Genomic DNA, 12,833 nt, shown 5'->3' with positions numbered 1-12,833 from the left:
TAACTTTCTGCATCATTTTTATTCTTCCAGTTCTCTTTCAGAAAACATTTACTCCTTTAAAAGTTAAGCAACACACAATCATCACAGTGTAACACCAAGCCAGTCAAACTTCTGGAATTTTATTTCAGTTAGGAAGTGTTAGTTGTTGTGAATCAGTATCACCTGCTTTGGTGCAAATGAGAGAAATAACAGGTGGATGAAGGGAGCACCTCAGCAAATCCAAACCCCCAAAGAAGTAAAAGGTTTACTGCAGACCATTAGCAAAATTTAACTGAATTTCAAATTAAAGCTAAGTACATTCCAATTGCAGAAAAAAGGGAGCAGCCTCCACCCAAGTGAAAAAGTGTGTCCCTTGCCAGCATGCTTCATGAAAGGGCCCTTACTCTGGAAGCTGTGGTATCTCTATAGAGGTCTGACACCCTCTCCAGTGTTATGCAGGTTGATCTCTCTAATCAGCTGGAAAGTATGAACAATACAGATTACAGAGGTAAAGGTGTGACTTGGCAGAGAACACATCTCTATGGGAAGACCACTGCTTCTACATACAAATCTCCTTCATTGCTGGCAGAGGACGGGCTACTACTTATGGAAAACGAACATTTTGCTCAGGTTTTGTTTTGATGTTATGCATTTAGCATGTTCAATATGCAAGTTCACTTGGGCTTTAAAGTGCACCTGTTCTCTACGAGTATTGAGCAACTTACATATTCCTAGCAAGCCGTAAATGCATTTTTATAACAATTCATCTCTAATCCAGCTGATTTATTTTTTAGTTAATAAAACTCCTTGCAAAAAGTTGGTTTAGTTTATTTCTGACAGGTTAAGGTTCATATCACACTATTTTTGTCACTTGAAACAACTGGGCTGAACTTAAGTGTTTCCTTCCCCCATGTTAAATTACTAATCACCACCTGATGACTTCTGTTGTTATTTTATGGGTGATTGTAACCATCAACCATAAGCATTATACAGGTATTGACTGTTATGCTGTAAAGATTCACATGTTACCACTGCTAATCACTATGATTTGGAAGTGAGCCTGTTGTTGAGGTAAACAGGAGGGTACATTTTAATTCGCTCATTGTTGTCAGAGGCAGTTCTATCTCTGGACAACCTCCAGCCACGGGTGCTAATTTAATTTAACTTAATTCAGCATTAAAGCCTCGGAGGAGATGAACCTTTGCAGATAACGTTAATACCTATACCATTTTCACATTTATAAATGCAAACTCATTCTTTCCCCCCTTGCTGTAAAGAAAGAGTTATCGGAATAAATCATGAAATTCAGAAAGCAATATGTTTCTAGAAGATTCTCTCAAGTACCCAGCTTTTTAAAAAGTCATCACCTCTTATTTGCATGCTCTGTGAGCCAGTTTACTTCCTGCTATCTCTAAATGCCAGAGGGACCCTTTCTGAAAGGGCCAATGCTCGGTTGCCAGGATACCTCATTGTTATGGATTTCACCTAATGAATAATAATGAGGTGTGTTTAGAATCTGCATAGACAAAAATAACGAAAAAAAGAAGTAGCCAGGCTAATGTGTTTGAGAAAATGATTTGCGAGTTGTAACCGGCGTGCTTTGGGATGGCTGGAACCCCTCATTTGCTTTGTGTTGTGTGTGGCGTTTCTTCTCACAGTGACAAGAGAATGCATGGCATAGTTTGGTACGCCGAAATGGCTCCTAGTATTTGCATCGCCTATATTAAAATGAGCTGCAGATTGTGTATTGCTTCCAGTACCTGGGAGGCTGGATGTGAATATAATAAAAGAAAGATGACATCTCACTTGCCCTCTTCTTTGCTTGGACTTTCAGTCTGAGCATTCCTATTGGTATTTTCTGGAATGTGTTTATTCCATGGCAGGATTCCTGTGAATTATAACCTGTTGCAGGCGTGAAAATCCTAGCATGCCCAGACTGGTTGGTATTTACTGGCAGAGAATGGTATTTTTTTATGCATTTTACTTACAGGCAAAAGGTTGCAGGTCATCCATACTCCTGTACTGGTGCTGGCACAGTGAGCAAGTAGCTTCATCTTTCAAAAGTGCTGTCTGACACCTTCTGTTTTTGATAATGTTCCCGGGACATATACTTTCATCACGACTGTTATGCATACCTAGTTTAGGTAAGCATCGTAGCTCACTTGTATTTGTTGTCTGATTGGTCTGTTGTCAAGCACAGCCTGCATTCACCAGGATGGAGGAATCGGGGACAGATGTGGTTATGTGATTTTGGGAAAGAATAATCAGAATTTAGATTGGCTGACATATTAGCTGTATTTTCAACCTCTTTTTATTTTATGTTAACATTTGTGTAAAGTGATTATTTAACACCCTACCTCCTATAAACTGTGTGGAAATCCTCTAGTCAAGTTCTCAGCTGCAGCAACCTCTAGAGATTTCCATTGGGTAGCTATTGGATCTGATTGGTTAGCAAGGAAATGTAATGAAGGATCATTGTTGCATTATCACATTTGATTGAGGGGTATATTCATTTGATTGATTTAATTGAGGGGTATATTCAAGGCCATGGGTTTATTGTGAAACTTAAGTGCTGAGGGGCATGAATTGTTACCATATTATTCCCAGGCCTAAAATATTCCAGGCCTCCACCTCAATTCCAAAATTCCTGCCTGATCCTCATATAGCAGTAAAAACTTGATAGATGTTCTAATTCTTCTCACTACCTTCCACTAATCTTCCATTATCCAAAACTAATTTATCTGCATACTTAATCCAGCGTCTTTGTCTAATTTCTTCAGTTAGAGGTTCATTATGGCAGACGAGTCACTAGTATTTTCAGGATGAGACAATGGTAATAAATGCCCCTGCATTTATAATTTCTTGTTTTTATAATACTTATGCTATGAACTTCCTTTACTTTCATAAAAAATAACGTAATGACTTCTAAGAAGAAATAAAACAGATTTAGGTGAAAAATGTTCACACATGTTGCAGCACATTACTTGATGTATGGAATCCAGTTTCTTCATTTTTGGTAAACAGATTGTAGAAATAAATATAGAAGTTTAGTAGATTTTGTCTTGCTTTCCAAATACTTAAAAGTAATCTGAGCATGTTTTTTCAGACATAACTGCAGGTTTGTTTGAAGCACAACACTTTAAAAGGGAGAGTTTTAATTTGTTGTTTTTCCTTATCATAAATATCTTCTCTCCATGAAAGAAACCAGTTTAATCTAAAAACATTTTTCTTTTTACTCTTTTTTTCAGGAATTTGGTGAAGAAGTATTGTCCAAAGAGGTCATCTAAAGATGAAGAGCCAAGGTATGTCTGTTATTTGTACTAAATGCTCCAGAAAAACATCAGCAAGAAGTAATTCAGTATTGCATTGATCTATGACCACAGGACATAACTGAACCAGGCCCGATTGCAGATTTATAGACAAGCCACTAATATAGAAGGTCTCCGTATGCAAGTTCAATATCTTTTGTACAGTTTTCCATAGTGGTTTGCGTTTCAAAATAACTTTTTAAAGATTTGAAGTGTAGCAGGAGGCACATCCATAATGTCTTCCATAATGTCCCAAACCATTCTTATTTATAAAGTTTTCATTGTTGGGATAATTTTGCAAGCTTAATAAAGTATGTATTTTAAGTATAAATTGGTCAGGGTACTTAGCTTTTTTGTGCACCATTTGGCACCACCAAAATACCACTTAATATTATTAATAATGGTTATCAGTTGCAGACTTAGGCTATGTACACACATTACACTTTTTTTTGTTGGAAAGAATCTTTAAGGATCCTTTCCAACGACAGAAGACTGAAAGATGCATTAATGACTGCTGTACATTAAGGGCCATTCTGCTCTAAAGGGGAGAACGACCGAGCAGCACCCCAGTGCTCTCTCTCCCTTTCACTTGTATTGCAGATGTTCATCGTTCACAGATCCGCCAGGATGAATCCATGGATGACATCTGATGGCCACTCTACACATGCCAGATTCTCGTCCGATATCAGCCCTGAAGCGATTATTGGACGTGAATCATCTGACATGTGTACATAGACTCAGTGCTGCCAACTGATATTCAGAGGTTTCCAGCCAGGCATGTACTTGGTTTGTTTTTTGGTTTGTTTTTATTTTATTTGGCTCTGTGTACTTTACAGTAGTGTTTCCTGTGTTTTGTTTTAGAGTGTCCATGACATTCCAGCTCCAAATACATTGTGGTCTTATGTCATGATTTATGCCCAGAGTTCTACAAAAATACAAAATACAACCCCACTTAAAAAAAAGTTAGGGCTATTTAAACATACGTTGTATTTTATATACATGGGTATCAAATGTTGAAACTGAGAAATGGCATAGTTTTGAAAAATGAAAATGCTAGCAGTAGGTGTTAAAAAAGTTGTGGGCACAGGAAACAAAACGCTGAAATAATGTAATAGTAAAAATAAATACTGGAGCTACATCTTGCAGCAAATTAAGGCGATTAGGTCACTAACATGATTATGTACGAAATGTATTTTGGAGAAGTAAAGATGGGGTATATACAAGAAAGATTTTTATCATCTAAGACATATAGTAATAATATATTTTTACATATTAAATTTTAGGAAATCTCCATACAAGGGACAAGGTTGAAAACTTTGATTGGATGGTGGTGGTTTTGGGGCCTTTAGGCAGCTCTATATTATACAGCCACACTTTTGATATGCAGTGTTTGCAGTTTTCTTTTTCAATTAAGCAAAACTAAACTCATTCGATACCCACTTCCGCATTTAATGCTGCCATATTTCTTCTTTTCTTCCACACTCCAATCTTCAGCCATTCTGATTACCCTCGGCTGGGATGCTGTAACTTGTGCACAGACATTCATTCAGTCCTTTTACCCACAAGGGAAAGTGGGATTGCTGGATATCCCTGACAACAAATGCTGAGTTGAACATTTGCATTTTGGCTAGGTGGCGAAGAATAGTTATCACATTTCCTGTCCTTTTCTGCAGTTAATTCCTGATCACAATCCTCAAAGTGAGACTTTAGTTTTACTTTAAACCTTTAGGGTGGAAATGATTTGCAAATCCTTTTATTGTGATTATTATTTATAATAATAATGAACAGGTTTTATATAGTGCCAACATAATACGCAGTGCTGTACATTAAATAGGGGTTGCAAATGACAGACAGATAGACAGTGACACAGGAGGAAGAGAAGACCCTGCCCCAAAGAGCTTACAATCTAGGAGGTGGGGGGAGTAACACACATTAGGTGGGGAAAATTATGTTTTAATTTATATAGCTTCCCAATATTTACATTTTACAGCTTTACACATGAATATTTAGGAGGTTCGGGTATAAATTTGTTTTAAAGTGAACTTATTACATGTTTCTCTTTGAAAGGTTTACATCTTGCGCATCCTTCTATAATATCCTCAATGAACTAAATGACTATGCTGGACAGCGTGAAGTGGTGGCAGAAGAAATGGGACACAGAGTTTACTCAGACATAATGAGATATTCCTGTGACCTAAAAGCAGAAAGGAAATCGGTATTTTTTCACTTTCATTTAATCTAATGTGATGTCAAAACATATGTACTTTATTGAAAATGTAAGAGTTCCGCCAGTGGTGAGAAATGGTAGAAATTTGACAATGCTAAAACATGACCATTAATGTACTGATAGTCCTCATCTGTGCACTTTGATACAATCCTCTAAAACTTGTTTGGGTGGAGCTCGGTCAAGTGGCTGCATCAAGGCATGAGATGTCGGCTGAAAATATTACCTGCTTATTTCTTTAGAATGATTAAGTCATGATAACATAGTCCATGTGACCACATGTATGCTTGTGTTACGAAAGCAATACCGGAGCTCTCTGCTTGGTAGCTAGGGGTATTGGGTAGTTGTCCGTTTTTTCACTCATGTGAACTAAACCTTACTGCTGTTATAATATTTATGATGGTTTTGTGGCTTAATTTGTTGTTTTGTTGTAAAAAAAAAAGATATACCTTTAAAAAGCATGGGTAATTCCACTTTTATATTTATTTAACTTTTACCATCATTTTAGCAAGCTTCTCCATTTTTTTTTTATTTTATAATAAGTCATCTGACAGTGTTGCTTTTTTTAATATTCCTATTACAGCACCTTCAAGAGGGGAGGAAAGCCCAACAGTACCTGGACATATGTTTCAAACAGATGGACAATGTGAGTGAGCTTTAGTCTTCTATTATTGGCCTATCTATAGAAATTATTATTTTGTAGTTTACCTGATGTTTCTTGGTTATCTTGCAGATCATGTAATGCTAGCCATACACTACTATGTGTATATCTCTGTGGTGTTTTCTGATCATCTACAAATATTTGATGTACCATTATGTTTTATGATCAGTTTTACCATTATCCAACTGGAGTATGTATCAGTTGTGCTATTGATATGAATGTTATGGTTAACAAATTGTCCCCAGAAAAAAAAAATTTACTTCTTTTTTCACATTCTGCCCAAAAGTCATTCCTAAGTAACCCAATGGATCAGAAATTTAGCAAAGTATAAAGCTATGCATAAAGCAGGTAACCAGCCTGGATGCTGTGGGTAATTCTGTGGACTGAGAGGATAGAGTTATAACTTTGACAGTATAAGAAGACAGTATATGACAGTATAAGCAGCTTCCAAAGGCGATTTACTTGTTTTTTACAGTTTGCCTTAAGTTCACTGGAATGTATTTTGTTTTTCCCTTCATTTTCCCTTGATGGTACAGACAGTAGAAATATCTCTGCTACATTACTATATACACTTCAGCAGATGACACCAGAAGCCCAGGCTCCTGTACTGAATTATATTAAGATACCAAATATTCTTGCTGCATATATTCCTCTTTGTATTAGATCGGATGGTTTAAAAATATTGTGTATTTCTTGCAGAGCAAAAAGAAATTTGAGAGAGAATGCCGGGAGGCAGAGAAGGCACAGCAGACCTATGAAAAGCTGGACAGTGACAGTAATGCCACCAAGTCTGATGTGGAAAAGGTGAGCACACTGCAAAAGTAACAATCTTTATCAAAGTAAACCTAACTTCTTTGGGCAACTATTTTGTTTAAACAGCTTTGAGTAATATAACACTTACAGCTGACCTTTAGCAGGTATTTATTTGCCCAAGCCCACTTTACTCATTGCATTGTCTTTGTAGAGCTGCTCTTCCTATACCTAGATCCCACACCCTGATGACACTCATCATTGTAATTAGAATAGAATAGAATTAGAAGTGGGAGTGTTTGCTATCAAACTCTTGATTGTCTTCTCTGACAAATTCACATCTGAGAAAATGCTGAAGCTACATATATTTCTACATATATTTCTGATTTGCTTTGTCACAATAAAAGGTGTTGGTGAATTCCTGCTGGACAACCAAACATTAGGCTTGAAGGATAGGTCTGCTCTAAGAGGTAGATATTTAAAAAACAACCATCCATTATGAATGAACATCTCACAAGAGTTATGAAGTCTTTATCCGGATAATTTACATATGTTATAAAACCTTACTTGCTACTTGCATTTTTCTCACAGATTACAGCGACAATTTTGGATTATTTTGTCACTTTAAAAAATGCAAGTAAACCCCCCAACCATATTTATGTAAGCATATGCCTATTAAAAGTGTAACTGCTAAATGCCTTTACCGAGGTCTGTTGACTTGATTCTTCTGCCCCTGAGCTTATGTACATGGCCAATTTTTTATTTATATATATATATTTTTTATAAACAGGCAAAACAGCAGCTTAACCTGCGAACTCATATGGCTGATGAAAGTAAAAATGAATATGCCGCTCAACTGCAGAACTTTAATGCCGAACAACATAAGCATTTCTACATTGTCATCCCACAGGTTTACAAGGTATCATCCATCTTTTGCTTTTTCTGCTGTGTTTTATGTTTTAAGTGTTCTGTTTATCCTTCTTTGTGTTTTATGGTTAGTTTCTGTAGTGTGATGTGTGCTTTTTAGGATGAAAGTAGTAGCTGAATAAAATGTTGGTAATGTATAATGGAATATGAAGAACAGTATACTATATAAATGTTTTGTGTGAATAGCAGGCTGGCATAATAGTTTTTCCTAATTATTTTAAAGTGAAGAATAAGAATGTGTCTTGTGCTGTAAGAGGTTTAGGGTGTTTCACATTTCCTCACATAATGCTGTTTTTTTCTTGGTCATTAGCAGATGTTTTGAACAATGACTTTCCTTATAGGCTTCCTGTTTATATAACTTTGATTACCTGTTGACCCATGCCAAGTCATATTTAGGCATGTTTGTTGTCTTATATTTTCAGCAGTTCACTGAAAGAAAAAAATAACATTGTGCAGGAGCTTGTATACAGCATGAAATCACATACGTGTAAAAAATCATCTTTGCAAAACAGAAAAAAATTGCCTATTTTTAGTCTAGTCTGTAACTCCTTGATCTCACTTTTATTTTATTTACCTTTTAAATATGAGAACTGATCTTAATGTTTCTACAGATGTACATAGTGAACACCAAGTTATTTAATCTGATTGCATATGTCAGCATCATACTGGGTAATTTATACAATCTCTGGCTGCTGTTTGCCCATGTTGTATTTAGTTGAAGTGAACAAATAAACACAGAATGATCGGTAGTATGCTGCATACAAGTTTGTTAATGCCTTTTGCTTCCCTTGTTGCTTAGATGACCCACAGTGAACACCGATAGGCTGCTGTTGGATCTGGCCTTTTCCACATTGCTCTATGTCCTGTTAAAGGTTTTGCTTAAGTGTCTCCCAAATCAGGATTTAGGCCTAAAGTAATGTGAGCGTGTTCATTGTATTTGCAATATTGTTACAAAATATGCATAGTTTTTTAAAACCTGTACTTTTCACCACAGTGACCCTATAATATTTGATCTAACCTAATACTTTCCTTCACAGCACCTTCAGGAAATGGATGAGCGGAGAACTATGAAGCTGAGCGAGTGTTACAAAGGTTTTGCTGATGCAGAGCGTAAAGTTATTCCAATTATCTCCAAGTGCTTAGAAGGAATGGTTCAGGCTGCCAAGTCTGTAGATGAGCGCAGGGTGAGTGTCTAGAGGTTGCAGAGGAGATTCACGGTGCTTATGTAGATTAGGATGGCACGTCATGTCAGCTGATATAGGAATTGATAATTGTCAGTCTCAATTACAGGGGTCTGTATCTGTATGAACTATCATAATCACTTAGATGTATTAAATTTGTGCTATGATAACAGTTTTTCCTACGTTTTATTGTATGACAAAGAATTCCCAAAGCACTCTAGACTACCTAAAGACCGTTCGGTAGACCAATTTGCTTTGTAACCCACTTTGATAGAAACCGAGCACGGAGACTACTAAGAAAGGGTGCATTACTAAATGATGACCAATAGGAGTTCTGTAAACTAGGGCCTACCTTTAGCACTTTTTAAACAAGTGAATCTGTATACCGGATTCAAGATCTCAATCTGGTGGCTGGAAAGAAGATGGCATAATATTAATATACAAAAGTTTATATTGGCCTGTCCTTAGTATTTTTGACCATAATGAAAATGCTCGAAAAAAAACAATATGTTTCCTTTTTTGAGAATAATAAATGAGGGCAGATTTATTTTAAATGTGCAGGTTACAGGATATTTATTTTAGGCTTAGGTCCACTACATGCTGTTAGATTTGGGGTCCTAAAGGTTTACTTTCAAGGCCTACAGAAAGCTAAAGGAAAGTACATCAACATACATTATATGTTTTGGCCCTTATTGAATTTTAGGTAGTAGGTCCTGTTAGGTTTATTCACCCATCACGTGGATATTACAGATTGTCCTGGTGCCCAGCCACCCCTTTGCAAACAGAATTCAAAGGTTGGAAATGTGAGAAGATCAAAAGTTTAAATCCAAACTAATTCTTACATTTTGTCGCTTTATTTACCCTGTGCTGGCATATGTAATTATATCCTGCTTGTAAAATGCCTTGAAACATTCCTATTTCTCTGGTAGTTGCTCTATCGAAACTCGAAAAGATTTGGTATGGTGCATGTTGGAGGTCCAAAGACCCAGGATTTATTTATATTATTATTACACAGGATTTATATAGCTCCAACATATTACGCAGCGCTTTACATTAAATAGGGGTTGCAAATGACAGACGAATGCAGACAGGGACACAGTAGGAGAGGACCCCGCCTCAAAGAGATTTATTATGGACAGATGTGGGTACCAGCCCATAAGCAAACTGCCAAAGATCCTTAACAATGTCCCCATCACTGCCGTTGACATTATGTTCAGCTATCTTGATTGGCCGTCCCAGGATGGCATAACTCATGTGGGTACATATGAAAGATTATTTATTCTGAACCGTGCATGTCTGACTCCATTTACAATCCATGTAAGAAAATTACTAGTAGAAAAGGCTAAAGTTTTTGGGACGGCCACCAGTTTTTGTTTTAAAAAAATTTGGTTCGGCTTTAAGAGGCCCCTATGAATGAGAGGTGTGTTAAAATTTTTGTTTTATTCGTAACAGTAAACCAGCTGTAGACGTATACATCTGAAGTTCAGTTGCATTAGTATATTGTGTATAACGATGTTGTACCAAAATAGCATTTCATTAAGATAATCATGATGTGACTTTGGCAGCTTTAATCTGTTATCATATAAGTACTTGTGCAACCATTTTTGGATGCATCATTTATCAATGTGTTTTTATACAGGATTCACAGATTGTTGTGGACTGCTTTAAATCTGGTTTTGAACCCCCTGGGGACTATCCATTTGAAGATTACAGTCAGCACATTTATAGGACAGTTTCAGATGGTACCATCAGTACCCCAAAACAAGAAGTAATGCGAAATGACCCCAAGATTACTATAGGCAAAGCCAAGGGGAAGCTGTGGCTCTTTGGAAAGAAACCCAAGGTAAGAACTATATGCCTACCTATGCCTAAGCTTATCTGCTTTTATAATCTCTGTTCATCATCCAAAAGAAACTTGATGAACAATGTGCAATGTCGAGGCACATTTCTCCATTTATTGTAACCTTGATGCACTTTGCCTATTACAAACTTTTTAGGGGTCATCCAGGAATCATCTTACAATCTCCCTCTGCCTGTAGCATAGATGCACTTTTTTAGTGTTTGTTGAGTTGTTAAATATTGTTGCCTCTGTTAACAATGATCTCCCTGAAGAAATGAACAATCTTTATGCTCCCACTTTTTTTTAGGCTATGTAAACACGTGCATTAATTGTAAACCAACGACTGCACGATGCATGAACGAGTGCTGTACATACAGCACCGTTCTGCTCTATGGAGAGGTGAGGGGGGAGAGCAACAGAGTGGCACTCCGCTGCACCCACCCCCTGTGTTCTCTGCAAACTTGTTTACTGTTTAATCATGAAGAAGATCACCAGTAGCCTTTATGTTGTTGAAAATATGGAAATAGGCATAGTTTACCAAAAAACATCTGGGCTGAGGCCACTCAAGTGGTGTTTGTCCTTAACCACCAACAAGATTTTGGACCTAAAATGCATTTCTAACAGATCAATAGGAATTTTTATGTACTTGTTGGGTCCTTAACTCTTTTACTAATGCCACCATGTAAACAAACTCTCAGATGTTATAGCAGCCATGCGTTATCTTTTTAATTCTGACTGCCAGCTGTGAATAAGAAATGATCACTTCTTCATATGGGGAATGTGCCTCATTCAATTAGCCATGTGTCCTGGGGTAACCTTTCTATTTTGTGCACCTGGGACCTCCATGGCTGGTATCAAGGTGAAGGAAATGAACATCTGTGAATAATAAACATGAAAGCATTTAAATATTAGATCCAAAATGTATCCTTACAGAGAAGCTGCCTACCTGCACTTTTCTGTTATGTGGGGGGCTAATCAGCCCTCTTGTGTTATCAATAGCAGTAAGAGAGCAGCACTTCTAGGCCCATCATACATGGATGACCTGTCAATATGAGAATTGAATTTTTTCTGTGTACTAAAATTAATTTTTGTGCAAAAATGAAGCCTGATACATTTGCAACTGTTAAGGAAAAAAAAAACTCAATTCAGTATTTTGCAATCCTCCAGTGAGCACTTATAAAATAGATAATATATAAATAGATATTTTTACTTAAGTATTATTGCTACATAATTCATTAAAGAGGAACATCTAGAAATACCATTTTTTACCAGACATTACAAACTAAAGTGTTTGCAATTTTATTTTAGTTTATGATTTGGGGAAGTTGGGTAATACTTGAATCATAAAATAGCAGAAGCAAAATCTGACCTTGACCTGTATAGTTGAAGTAAAAGGCAGACTTGCTGTGCTTAGCATGTCTAAGCATTGTCTTTTGTTTAAGAGTTTATGAAGGATAGAAAGTTAAACTTGGCTCCTTTTTTCCTTGACTGCCTCTGATTTGGCTGAATATCGGATAATTTTTCTTTATTGGATCCCTGACACACTTTGCCAGATATAATATCCTTTCTAAAACTCTCTGGGGCAACTTTTTATTTTGAGGGTGCCTACACACTTGTGAATGCATTTGTGCAAATGCCTTAATTCCCACACTTTTAATTAAAGCAGTTCATTCATTTTAATAGGCTGGCAGTACAACTTAAAACACACAGATGTTTTTTTTATTCATTGACAAATATTGTAAATTGTAAATTACGGAGCACTCTGTATTACGTGTTAGTGTTGTTTTATTGCAGCACTTCAATCCAGCCTATAGTTACATAGGTTAGGTTGAAAAAGAGATAAGTCCATCAAGTTCAACCTAACATATCCCAGATATAAAACCCTATAAGATATGGTTGGTCCAGAGGACGGCAAAAACAACCCTGGTACAACTTGCTTCAACAGGGGAAAATAATTCCTTCC

The 12,833-nt window shown here is 36.7% G+C and overlaps 1 protein-coding gene across 4 annotated transcripts in view; it reads left to right on the top strand.

Moving 5' to 3' along the window:
* The window catches only part of FNBP1L (formin binding protein 1 like), an 89,639-nt gene that overhangs the window by 56,494 nt on the left and 20,312 nt on the right, over window positions 1-12,833 (top strand). For all 4 annotated transcript variants that reach the window (XM_072419867.1, XM_072419866.1, XM_072419869.1 and 1 more), the window contains exons 3-9: window positions 3,228-3,281; window positions 5,355-5,502; window positions 6,095-6,157; window positions 6,872-6,976; window positions 7,713-7,841; window positions 8,887-9,033; window positions 10,670-10,873. In XM_072419867.1, the coding sequence (XP_072275968.1) occupies window positions 3,228-3,281; window positions 5,355-5,502; window positions 6,095-6,157; window positions 6,872-6,976; window positions 7,713-7,841; window positions 8,887-9,033; window positions 10,670-10,873 (850 nt within the window). The remainder of the gene's footprint in view (window positions 1-3,227; window positions 3,282-5,354; window positions 5,503-6,094; window positions 6,158-6,871; window positions 6,977-7,712; window positions 7,842-8,886; window positions 9,034-10,669; window positions 10,874-12,833) is intronic.

Source organism: Pyxicephalus adspersus, chromosome 8 (genome assembly GCF_032062135.1).
Source record: "Pyxicephalus adspersus chromosome 8, UCB_Pads_2.0, whole genome shotgun sequence".
Lineage (NCBI taxonomy): Eukaryota > Metazoa > Chordata > Amphibia > Anura > Pyxicephalidae > Pyxicephalus > Pyxicephalus adspersus.
This window is presented reverse-complemented; position numbering and strand designations above follow the sequence as displayed.